Source organism: Rhamphochromis longiceps, linkage group LG22 (assembly GCF_057381845.1).
Source record: "Rhamphochromis longiceps isolate RC_006_pf linkage group LG22, R_longiceps_female_GT1.1, whole genome shotgun sequence".
NCBI classification, from domain to species: Eukaryota; Metazoa; Chordata; class Actinopteri; order Cichliformes; family Cichlidae; genus Rhamphochromis; species Rhamphochromis longiceps.
Genome location: NC_140577.1, coordinates 1156837 through 1169610, shown reverse-complemented (window position 1 = coordinate 1169610; position 12774 = coordinate 1156837). Strand labels below are relative to the sequence as shown.

The window sequence follows — 12774 nt, the reverse complement described above, 5'->3', positions numbered from 1 at the left end:
ACACAGTTTTTTTTTCCAGTCGGACGACTCGATAGTGACGGACCAACTTCCGTTCCCCGAAGGGGTCAAACTCTCGCGAGAGGCTTGCGGCTTCCTCTTCGCACGGAACCTGCTTCCAAGATGGTGAGTGTCTTTTCTGTCGGACTGAAATGTCTCAGAAATCCGCGATCATCCAACTTTAGTCGCGCTTGTTTGTCACATTTATACATCCGATAAATCCTCCACAGCCTACTTGAGTGGGCTGGTGCGGAATTTTCAGTTTATGGCTGGTAATTTGACGTTTTAGCGCAGTTTGCTGTGGGATGTGAGTGGAGCTGTGTCGACGAGCGCCAACAGTTAACTTCGTTTTTCCCTCCCGGTTATAAAGCGTCCACATGCCCGGCGTCTGCTGCTGTCACTCGTAGCTGTGGATGGAGACTCTGTGCTGCTTCAAACTTTAAGAAGCAGTCATAGTTCGAGGCGGTTACCCCTCAGAGCTAACAGGCTTTAGCCTCGCCAAGCATGTTGGTGGACCCTGGCCGGGAGCTGGAAGTACTCTGATGTAAATACACAGTATTTAAAATAGTCGAAGTACTGCTGGGATGTTTTTGAACAAAGCTGAAGCTGTTCAGAGCCGCAGCAGTCGATCTGTTTGGGCTAACGGGGCTGAACTAAGAGAAATCCTCATGAACCTCTAGCACACTGTGCAAATGTATAGGTTAACATATAAAGATACATACAGCGTGAAGCTTGTAAACATGTATGTGTATTACTGCATGATCTTTGCAGAAACTACATGTTGCTGTGTGTGACTCACTTTGTTTCCCTCTGCGTCTCAGTCTCTGGTCATCCCTGAGAAGTTCCAGCACATTCTTCGTGTCCTGAACACGAACATTGATGGCAGGAGGAAGATCGCCTTCGCCATCACTGCCATCAAGGTGAGCTCCTCCCTGAGACTGTGCCGCTTGTTGCAACTGTTTTTCATCATCACATCAGTTGCGCTGTGTTTTTTGTGATTGTCGGCGTGTTGTTAACACTTTGTCTCTTCTCAGGGTGTTGGCAGACGTTACGCTCATGTTGTCCTGAGGAAAGCCGACATCGACCTGAACAAGAGGGCTGGAGAGCTGACTGAGGAGGAGGTGAGGATTGTTCAGAGCTTTGAATGAAAACGGCGACTTGTGATGCTTTTGTGTTGTCAGGAGATTTTGTCACTGGAGCTTTAGTGGTGGTTCTGAATCTGTGCAACAAGTATCACGAGTATTGATTTGTGAAGCGTTTGGAGGGTCGGCCCTCTGCAGGCCGGTCTCTGAGGCTATAGAAATATTTCAATCGTCCTCAGAGCAGCGTCTTGTTTTATTGCATGAAGGCAAAGAGACGGCACTTTGTTCTGTGACGAACGGTACTCACAAGTCGGAGGAGTAAGTGTGGCTACCAGCAGCAGGTTAACGTTGGCACTAGAGCAGGGCGATATGACCAAAAATATTTATCACCATATACATTTGAAAATTCGCGGTAACGATATAACTGACGATATAATTGACACTAGACAAAATACTTTACAACTCCACAACTTTATTAGTGCAAAAAAAAAAAAAAAATCAATGTATTTTCACTTAAACAAGCAGCTGTTTATCTGCATTAAAGTTATATAAACATGTAACAGTGCAAACTCCTCGCTGACAGTTTAACCAAAAGGCATTTCCAGTGGAAACTGGCCGACATATCCTCAGCATAACCATGTATAACATCCACACAACTTAAAAAGAGGTTATACACACACAATACGGTAACATTATGTTGAAGCACAGCACGTATCACTCCACGAGGCTCCGCCTACGATAGCCGTAATGCTCCGACAATCCATCGAGCGGTGCGGCTTCGTAGCTTAGCAAAGTCGTACTGAAACATTTGACAGATTTTCGAGCGCCGTGCACATAAAATCGTTTCCAGGTCAGTAAACACAACCAGAGTTCATACATAAGGCACACGGGATTATAAGGGGCTCTGTCGACTTTCAGACAAATCAAAGGGTTGATTTTAAGTGCGCCGTATTTTCCAAACAACACGGTAATAACGACGGCCCGCTAGCATGCGCTACCAGAAATAGTGCTTTGTTGTGCTGAACCAGTTCCACACCAGTGAAGCTGCAGCATTTTTACAAACCAGTCCAGGTTCATCTGTTTCAGTCAACGATCCACTTTTGCTCTTCTCATTCTGCGTCGCCGCCATGTGCGTATGTAAACAAAGGCACTGCGCATGCGCGTTTCACCCATATTCTATCGTGATATTTCATTTTCTTATCGTTGCCCAGCATTACACCGGTGTTACCGTGAACGGTATGATATAGCCCCGCCCTAGTTGGCACACCTGTGCAGAAGGTGGTCACACCGTGCCGTGTGAGTGTGTATCTGCCACTGCAGTGCTCCAGTTTTTACACATTTAGACAAACTAGGGGGTAAAGAAGCACCTCCCGTCTCAAAGGGGTGCAGAGTGACGTAATCATCAAAGACATCATTGGTTTAGCTGAGGCTGCTCGGTGGACTTTTCTGTCTGCAGAGCATTTTGCTTCACATCAGGATCAAAATATTTTATTGATTCCTAGATGAAGTTTGTCCTGACTTTGACGTAAGGCAGCAGATGTTTCCTCGGGCGTCACATTGTAGGCAGACGGCGTCAGTCTCCCAGACATAAACGCTTCATTAGATCCTTTCCTGTCGATCACCATATTCAGTTTCCTTGCGTAGTAACCGGAGCTGCTTGGTTGTCAGGTCGAGCGTGTGGTGACCATCATGCAGAATCCTCGCCAGTACAAAATCCCAGACTGGTTCCTCAACAGGCAGAAGGACGTGAAGGACGGCAAATACAGCCAGGTGGGTGATCGCAGCTGCTGCTTTGTCTTCCAAGAATCTAAATGATAAAGTCAATTTTTGGCTCAAACCTGAACGAGGTTCACACCAAGGTATTTGATTGGACGAGCTAGTTTGAGGCACCCCGTGACCATCTCTGTGTCTGATTTCAGGTCCTCGCCAACAGCCTGGATAACAAGTTGAGAGAAGATCTGGAGAGGCTGAAGAAGATCAGGGCTCACCGTGGTCTCAGGCACTTCTGGGGGTAAGAGCTCGGTCCTTGTATTCATTCACACTGCTGTGAGAAGGCTCTGCATCGACGCGTCCTCCGTTTACCCGAGTCTGCACACATCTGTGAGCGGGACACGTCCTGCAGAGTTCAGAGACTTCATGAACGTTTGTGTCACACTTGAGTAAACGAGGCGTCTGCAGAGTGAGCCTGTCCTGAAAAACTTGAACTGTGAGCTCAGAAACGCTGGTGCCGCCTCTGCGTGCGTCCACACTAACAGGCTAAAGTCGTGTGACTGTAGAGCACAGATGCAGCGACTTCTGCACCAACGGTCTAAAAAAAAATGCTTTTTTTACCCAATTTTTGTTTCTAAAAACAACGAGAGCCACATATAAAGACATTCGTTTTTAATTTTGATAAAACGGAGGCAGTTTAATGTCCTCCTAGGTGGCCCTTGTGGAGCAAAATTTAGTATTTTGGTCTAGACAACCCAAAACGTGACGTCCGGATATGTGGATGCCGGGTCCTAGGAGGTTAATAATGGGCTCAAACATTGTGATGCATGTTGTCCTGCTGATTTACAGACCAGTTAAACATCCTGTTTATGTTCCTGAAGCAGATGTTTGAGTTTCCTGATGGTGGAGAGGTTATAAGTTTGTCTTTAAGCTGAAGCACGTTTCCAACGTGGAGCAGTCGGTCTGATAAAAGCCTTTAAAAACAAATGAAATCCTCAACTATGTTGTTCAGTCCTTTGTTACAGACGTCCTAACCTGGTTTGTCTCTCTCCCTGCAGTCTGCGTGTGCGCGGTCAGCACACCAAGACCACCGGCCGTCGTGGTCGCACCGTCGGCGTGTCCAAGAAGAAGTAAACTGCCCCGCTTCCCTTTGTTTCAATAAAACACCACAGTTCACAAAATGTTCTCGTCCCCTGTGCTGCTTTACTTCTCTCACCAACACACCGCTGGGAGCTCCTTGGTGATTTATTTTGAAGGGACGTGGCGTCTCGGTGGACCTCGGTGAAGCAGTTTTAATGTTGTATTTAAATGTTGCAGTGCACAGCTGAACATGTTCTGCAGGATTTCAAACAGAAATCTGATATTTGAGGCTGTTAGTACAGATGGAGCTGCTCAGCAGGGGAAATGGATCAGGAGTAAAAGGCCCAGTGACACGGACACGAGTGCTCGGAGTACACTGAATACATCTGCACTTCAGACAAAACTTATTTCCCTGCTTTGCCTCAGAGGCAGGTTCAGAGCAGCAGCCTTCATTGTACAGAATGAAACCAGGATAGAGAAGCCCGTTAGAACAGCTGAGCTTTAGTCGATACCCTGTAGTGATGCACAGGTGGATGCGCCGCTGTGCAGACCTTTGTTTTGTCTAATATTTCTGAGCCCAGGCGGGTTGGTTACACTTGGACACAAAAACAGAAGCTGGAGATCGAGTCCAACAGTTTATTGTGCTGCATTGATGACAGGAGGAAAGACAGTATCACACATCAGAAATGAAATATTGCTTCATTCTAATATAGACACATCCCACAGAAACTGAGATGTGGGGAAATGATATGGCTGCAGGAGGTTTAAAGTGCGTAGGAAGTGGAGCAAAGGCTTGAAGCAGCAGGACCCGAGCGGGCTCGTGAAAAACGCTTTTTCATGCCAGTGTTTGAAACGTGTTGCTGCACAGCTGCATCTGTAGACGACGTAAACATTCAAGACTAGCAAAATATGGGCTTTTAAACATCTGTGTACAACTTTTTATTAAGGAAATGTTTCAGAAAACTGCTGCCTCATCTCTGCATTCAGAAGCGCCGCTGCTGTAACAGCAGGGAGAATAAAGTCCATCCTGACCGCTACGATAACCTCGAGCAACAGGTTCCACTGAGTGTGCACGCTAAATGAGAAGCTGCTTGTTTTTAGTGCAGAGCTGTCCCACAGCGCTAAAGCCGGAAGACGCTATGAAGATTTCAGAGATGAAACCGGCCGACGAGTCGCTGCGACTGTTTTTAATTCACCAGTTTGTAGAAAAGAAGATGAACTAAAAGCCTTTTCGAAGCCTCGGAGCTCTTCTAGAGAAAGTGGCAAATGTTTAATTATCATTTGTCTGATTTCATTTGGTAAATCCACCATCACGGAGGACCATCGAGCAGCAGTCCACTGTGACGTCTCGAGGGTCAGTGCCGCGAAACGACCTCGTGAAAATAAAGCTACCAGCCCAGCGACCTTTTTCTGACACGACTACACAGCTCGACACGACTGGCTTCCACCGACAAATCTAAAAAACAGAATAAATTAAAAAACAGCCGGAGGTGCATGAGAAGATGAGCTTTATACTTTCACCTGGTTTTAAAAGCGGAGTGGGAGTGGGGTGGAGGCGACACTGAGAAAAACACAAGTTTGATCCCAAAGTTGGTCTTCTATTTAAAAAAAGAAGCTTCTGACAGATAAACCCTGAACATTTCCATCTGGAAACACTTTCACAAAATTGACTCCAAAAATATTTAAGACTTATTTTTCCCACTGAAAATGGGCGTCCATAAAGACGGCTCTCTTTTAAACTAGTTTATCAGATTTTGTAGTTTCCAAAGTTCTGTTTTGGTCATTTCTGCAAAAAGAAAATAAAATGCATCTTTTTTAATAGCCACATTTTGAATTGGTGCTTTTATTTTGGCACCGCAGACATGTAGCTATGAGGAAGCTGCTGCAGCTGCTCACTGACACGTCGCGTCTGCATGTTAGAGAAGCATGGAGAACATCTGGCTTTGTCCAGCACACACGGCTGACTTGAAAGCATCAAAAACAGCTGGACTCCAGCAGCTGCTGCTTTAGTTTCACTCTGTAGACTCTCAGATCAGTTTGTCTGCTGCAGAATCAGCTCACATGTTACAGCCAGTTCAGTGAGGAGATGAAGAGATCCCCATTAATAACAGTAAACTAAGAAAAACATGACGCAGGTTTTCTGTGAAACTGTGGCAGCTGAACTAACTTATCATAAAAAACAGAAGAGAAATCGAAGAGCCATGTTGGAGAGGAAAGCAGTCCACCGCTCCCCCTCAGGCCTCCCTCTGTGGGGTAGGAGACTGCTGCTGCTGGGGCTGCTGCTGCTCTTTGGTGGGGGCGTAGTACAGCTCCAGAGGCTTCCTGACCTTCCAGTACTTCTCGTTCACCAACTCCAGAGTCAGCGAGCCGTTTAGGGTCTGAGAGGAAGGATGAGCATAAAGGTCAGATCACAAAAAAGCTTCTAATGGAATCGATCAGTCCAGATTTCCTCCATCGTACAACAAAATCACACCAGGAACCAGCCTGACTGCACTACGCAAAGACTTGCCCACTTTCTGTCCTGGGTTTTCACAATAAAAGCCCTAGACACACTCACTGTAATACAGTCCCAAACAAAAAAGCTGTAAAATAAAAGTTTTCCAATAAAAACTGTTTCGTCTCACTCCCATTTGTTGTTGTTGCACTTTGAAGCTCTACTTGGAACCTCGTTAAGATCCAAACATGCAAAATTGGATTTGTTGCCATTTTTGAAGTGGTCTTAAACTTTTGCTTACCAGAGGTGAACACTGAATGAACGAGCCGCAGTTTCTGGGACGCAAATTTAAAATGAGAAGACTTCAAACTTCCACTGATTTATATGTATTTTTTTAATCTAAGGCATCTTTTCAAGGAGCGAACGTGCACATCAGTCTGTAAAGATAACAAACTCATCCATGAACACAGAAGGTTAATGCAGCTTGAATAAAACGGGACTCGTGTTCAGCCGTCACTCACAGAGAACTGGCCTCCCCTCGTCAGGATGTAGATGGTGTACTGCTTCTCGCTGACGTTGCTCAGACTCGTCCCCTCGCCGCTTCCTGCCATCCCTCCGTTTTCACCTCCCACCCCCTCGGCTCGCGCCTCTTCTCGTCCTGCCTCCTCTCGCCCTCGGTCCTCGGGTTCATTCTCGGGCCGTCGGTCCTCCAGAGCGATGCGCAGTGCGAGGTACTTGGACAGATGGTCCACCGTAGCATTAGCTGTTGTCTTCACATATCTGACAAGGGAAAGGCAGATGATGGCGATGTGCTCTACCTCTGACAAATTAAACGTTTTCTGAATTGTCTGGCCACTCGGGGACAGGCTCACCACTTCACACATGTTCGTTCTTATTCACACATTTTTACTGATTTCTAGTCATTTCCCAGGTTTTAGCTGTTTTTGGTCTCTGCCATCTCTGCCATGATTCACATTTTCAGTATAAAATGTTTGTTCAGCTACTTCAGAAAAGGTCTAACCTCGTCTGGTTGTAGTCCTGGGCGTGGACCAGCTGTGGGTGTGGTCTGAACACCAGCTCGATCTCGGAGGACAGCCCCTCTTTGTGGCGTCTCAGCGGGGGAGTCGGGCTCCCGCTGTCCACCTCGGGTCCCGAGCCATCATCGGATGGACGTGGCCGCTTGCGGCTCGGCCCGGCCTCCGGAGGGGTATGACCACAGGGGTGTGGCGTGTGTGAGGGGGCGGAGTCGTGGGAGAGGTGTGAACGGGAGTCCCCATTGTCCTCCCCACCACTGTAGGTGGTGTTATCACTCTCCTGAGTGGGCTTCTTCACTCGGTGATTCCTGCAGCCCCAAGGTAAACACATACAACAGTAATTATCATTCAGAGGGGAGGGGCTTAAACTTACAGGGTGTGGTCAGTTGTCATAACAGCAGCGGTGTTATTAAGTCAGGAACAGCAAGAAAAGGAGGAGCTGGGGAGAGGGTGGGTTGCAAAGCGGCATGCAGGCTAAAGAAGCGCAGCATCTGTCGGGAGTGCGGCTCTGTATCCCGCCTGAATGCTACGCCGTATTCAGGAGGATCCGCGGCGCTCTCTCGAGCGCAGAAGCGTGAAATCATAGAACTGATCCGTGTCACCTCTCGGACCTGTAGCGGGCCTGCTGCCGGAGCCCCTCCTCGATGCTGGAGCTCAGCGCCTCCTTGTTGTGCAGCCGGTTGAGTCGCTCGAGGACGCGGCGTTGGTGGGCTTCATACTCATCGCGACTCGGGTAGATCTTCGAGATCAGCGCGTCGAAGTTTGAGTCTCTGCGCAGCGAACGTCTAGAAACCAGCTTCTTCCTGCAGGTCGGACACTCCTTGTTCCTGCACAGGGAAAAACGGCCTGAAGCTTCGTAATCACTGAATAATCGGCTTTTGCAGAAATGTGCCACATTTAAAATCAGTCAGTGAACACATTCAGCTACACAAACGTTACCGCGACGCATTTGTTCTCGTTAGGGACAGCGGCAGCATTTCCACCGCAGAAAACAACTCATCCAAAGTCCCTTAAAAATTTATCTCCGAATTATTTATAATTGGCCAAAACAAGCTGTGTGAACACGGCGATCGTGAATCAGGTACACTGGCAGCTCGCGCTCACCCAGATCGCAGCGCGGTGACGATGCAGTCTGAGCAGAAGCGGTGCAGACACTCTTTGGTGGTCATGGTGTTCTTCAGCATGTCCAGACAGATGGGACACATGAGCTCGCTGTGCAGAGAGCGAGGAGACACGGCTACCTCCGTCCCGTCCACGATGGCCTCCTGAACATACCAAACGTGTGAGAACATTTGCGGTTCTTCATTTCTGCTACATCACAGTTGGTCCTTTTAGCCGAGCTGTTTATTTTCTATTCCCTCTGCTCTGGCAATGGGAACAAAGCTTACAAACTCATTTACCCTTCAGCAAACATCACAAATAATTTCCTCACAGTTTCCTAAGACACTGCCTCTATTTTGCAGCGAGCTGCTGGGCACACAGACAGCTTTACCTGAGGGCTCCTGTGCAGCTCGTACAGACTCAGCTCCCAGGTCTTACTGGGAGCCTGGATGTTTACCGGAGCTGCCATGGCTGCGCTCCCCCCCAATCAATCCTCACTGAGAGACAGGAGAGAAAACACAATCAGATGTTCTCGTCATGTGTCAAAATAATTAACTTTTTTACAGACTCAAAATAAAAACACAAAGAAATCCACATGAAGACATGCATATATAATTATTTTAAGAGCAATACCTCCACATGCTGGGCTGGCAGAATAACTCAACCTGTTTTAAATGTATGAACTCGTACAGCAACAAACATTTGAATTCAGTCTCATCAGTCATCAGGAGCATATCCACCTCACATGTGCTGTACAGGCTGAGTGGCTGCAGTTGCAGCTGAAGCATTCAAATCTACCCACAAACATGTTGAAAGATGCAATGCCAGCAATGTGGACTGTCAAGACTAAAACCAGTCACTGAGCGAAGACAACTGTAATATACGTGTTAAATATCTGCTCGCTGTGAAATAACATAAAAGGAGTGGTGGTTTCTAAAACCTCGAGTGTATGATGCGCTGAAAATAAACACGGTTTCATGTAGTTGAATGGTTTATTGGAAAGAAGGAAAAACACTGAAAGTTATAAGTGTATTGTGCACGAAACCAATTCAAACGTGGCGACAGAGCCGTGCAGATGTGTGTCACGAGTTAATCTCGCTGTATAATAAACAAAAATGATCCCTGCTAAATCCGGATCCGTTTCCGGTGCAGTCTGCCGGGTCTCTTCACTACACAGCTTTTTTCTGCAGGATGATGTGCAACATTTGATGTGTGAGAAGAATAACGGCTTTGATTCGGTGTGGCCGTGATCTTATTCACGCTTGCATGTGTAAACATCTCGGCTTTCTTCGCATGTTCTCAGCTTTTTGGATTTCTTCAGTTTTTAAATGATTACAAAGGCACCGGATTTATTCTGAAAACAAAACCATGTAACTTCACAGCAGCCCCGCGGTCTCTGCTGAGAACCACAGCTTATTTTTAGTTCCCACAAGAGGAACTCACCAACAGCTGCCAGCCTTCAAACTTCCTGCAGGGACCGAACACTCCAAAGTTTGCGAACTTTGACTCAGTTTTGCGGATTTAACAGCCAAACGCTTTACATCCGTCGACGCGCACTGAAAAGGACGAAAAAGAGGGAAGAAGAAACTCACCTGACGTTTAAGTGACGGCAGCTGGCACCGCTGCACAGACACGGAGCCACTAGACCGCTACGAACAGCGCGCAGCGGGGCTCGGCTTCCCGCCACAGTCTTTACGATGTCGGCGGAGGGGTCTTACGTTGTCACGGAGCCTCGGTACAAAACTACAGCGGCCAAAAATATCAGGAACGAAACATTTTTCGACAGTCATAAGCTACCTAACATTAGCCGCGGCCATTTTTTCCCTTCTTCTTCTGCGGCTCCCGGTAAAGCTGCACACCGCTTTGCGGCGGTAGTGCCCCAAACGGCAGGTTTGCGTATTGCAGCGCAGCCCCAATCCCAGACTCGGCAACCACACACGTTTTATGTGTTTTAAAACACAAACAACTTAAACTAAAAATAATAACAAATCAAACATACCATACTCGTGGGATTTTAAGAGAACTTTATTTTAAAGATGCAGCAATAACTGAAACTGAATCACAAAAGAAGAACACGGGAAAATGACCACCAAAGTGCTAAAAGCGACTTCTTCCACCTTTTACACCTTCAGTGGTGTAAAAGGTGACAAGTGACAGGCCTGCAGTGAAATTCAGAATTCATTTAAACTGATGAATTTTGAATTAATAAATTAAATTAAGCCCAGCATGGCCCAGCTTCAATCTCTTGTCCAAACTCGTACTTGTCCCGAACTCGAAAATATTGAGGAGGAAAACAAAATAACACTGGTCCCGAAGAGTCTGGTCAAACAATTTTATTGAACACACGCGCGGGGAGATGGATACTGCACACAATCAGCATAGATCTCCACCCAAAAAGCAATTGCTTTTATAATGTCAGGGTTTGACAAGGTTTCCAAGAACATTATTTGCATCTTAAGAACATTTTTTGCATTTTTTACAGACAATGGTCAATTTTAAGAGATAAATGCAGACACCGAAGTTCCCCTCCCTAGCATCTTCGTCCATATATGGCGATGAATCCAGGCCCTGAAGATCCCCAGGGTCTTCTTTTTGACACATCTTCTGTCACCTGTTACTAAGCAAACTCAAACGCCACAGGTTGCTGAATAGTTTCAGGCCTGTTTCTAGATTATATGGACTATATGTGTTTTGTAAGCGTGTATGCAGTTTTAACCTTCTATAGCTCCAAGTCACTTACACAATAGATCGTCCAGACATCGCGCCGAACGAGGCTTATGACCTTTCCTTAATTGACTGAGCTTTAACTCTTTAATAAGCACAAAATGCAATGTGTGTATACAATTATTATGGCTGCACCTGTAATAAAAGGTTAATGTAAAGCCAGCAGGTTTAATAACCATCTTAATGCAATGTTAATGCTTCAGGATATATTGTAGCTGTAAAATAATTTCTTTAATTCCACACACTGTAAAGCCAGAGGCGACCAAACATTGGAAGTCTGTCTGTTAAAAGTAACAGACCCAAGGATCTGTTACGTTTAAAGGACTAACCTGTAAGAGCCATTTAATGTACTTTAATACTCAGATTTTGACCTTTACTGTTTCACAGAGTTAAACAGGAGACACCCACAATTTCGACTTTAACTGCAGTTTAGCAGGAGCAAAGCAAAAGCAGAATCAAATAATAATGAAAACAGAATCAAATGACCTGAATTATACTCATCTAATTAACCTACTCAGAGCTAATGCTGGCCCTGTTATTCTTAACACAGGAAATCCCATCACATATGAACATTCAGTCCCATATCAGTATACTTGACTTCATGTTCAACCACACATTTAAAAAGTCAGACATTATTTCAGATGAGTGACTTCTCTTTCAAACACACACACATTATTCAGCCTGAGTGATTATTATAGATTATATGTTCTTCACCGCTCTCAGACACTACTGTGCTAAGTTCAAAGATTAATGAGGTCCAGGCACACAAAATTCACACATCAGAACAGACTTTTCCAACACTCTAACTCATTTCTCACATTCATTTCTTCTTCATATACTTATACTTTGATTTAGCTGTGATTAAAAATAAAGATGCTGTGCACACTCCAAACTCTGCTTCGGCCCTCTTCTACATATAAAGCTGGCTGGACCGTTTAGCCGCTCTCAGATGTGCTGACAGGCAGGCTGAGGGGACTTCAACCTCCCTCGTTCCACTTTCTTTGACTCAAAACGAGCTTTTGCATTGACATTGTAATTTAGTTTGTTAGTTTGGTTTCCCTGCCCTGCAGAAACCCTGCTGCGGTTCTCACAACTGGGTTCATGAAAATTATTATTATTGTCGTTGTTGTTATTATTATTAATTATTAATATTATTGTTGTGTTTTTCAGCACTTCATTACTTTGATGTTGTTTAAAAAATATGTGAACAAACATGTGATGAGAAAATGAAATAATGATATACCTCATAAAAATCTACCGTATTTCACTGGGCTCCACAGATCAGGCCAGACTGATGAATCTCTTTATACAAGTGCAGCAGCTATGACTGTCACTATGACAGAAGTCAGGCTGATTTCATTTACAGCTGTAGCCGCTTTGGCAGCTGTAGTTGTTGTTGCTGCAGTTGCTGCAGTTGTGGTTGTTGTTGCTGCAGTTATAGTTGTTGTTGGAGCAGCTGTAGTTGTTGCTGCAGTTGTAGTTGTGGCTGTTGTTGCTGCAGTTGTAGTTGTGTTTGGAGCAGTTGTAGTTGTTGTTGCTGCAGTTGTGGCTGTTGTTGCTGCAGTTGCTGCAGTTGTAGTTGCTGTTGTAGCAGCTGTGGTTGCTGTTGGAG

General features: G+C 45.7%; 2 protein-coding genes across 3 annotated transcripts; one reads left to right on the top strand and one right to left on the bottom strand.

Moving 5' to 3' along the window:
• The first annotated feature begins 3 nt into the window (after nucleotides 1-3).
• On the top strand, nucleotides 4-3970 carry rps18 (ribosomal protein S18). Its single transcript, XM_085396829.1, has 6 exons — nucleotides 4-123; nucleotides 819-917; nucleotides 1032-1118; nucleotides 2748-2849; nucleotides 2999-3090; nucleotides 3848-3970. Exons 1-6 carry the CDS (start codon nucleotides 121-123, stop codon nucleotides 3921-3923), a joined length of 459 nt encoding a protein of 152 aa, XP_085252955.1. The 5' UTR covers nucleotides 4-120; the 3' UTR covers nucleotides 3924-3970.
• A 521-nt stretch (nucleotides 3971-4491) lies between these two features.
• On the bottom strand, nucleotides 4492-10287 carry LOC146643023 (E3 ubiquitin-protein ligase RING2-A-like). Of its 2 annotated transcripts, none has more exons than XM_085396826.1 (7): nucleotides 10031-10287; nucleotides 8830-8935; nucleotides 8442-8602; nucleotides 7940-8164; nucleotides 7325-7645; nucleotides 6825-7083; nucleotides 4492-6247 (listed from the first exon to the last, which is right to left on the bottom strand). In XM_085396826.1, the coding sequence occupies exons 2-7, from the start codon at nucleotides 8905-8907 to the stop codon at nucleotides 6104-6106; spliced, it is 1188 nt and encodes a 395-aa protein (XP_085252952.1). In that variant the 5' UTR covers nucleotides 8908-8935; nucleotides 10031-10287; the 3' UTR covers nucleotides 4492-6103. The 2 variants fall into 2 exon arrangements, with proteins under 2 accessions (XP_085252952.1, XP_085252953.1); XM_085396827.1 differs by having other exon boundaries at nucleotides 7949-8164.
• Between the last annotated feature and the right edge of the window lie 2487 nt (nucleotides 10288-12774).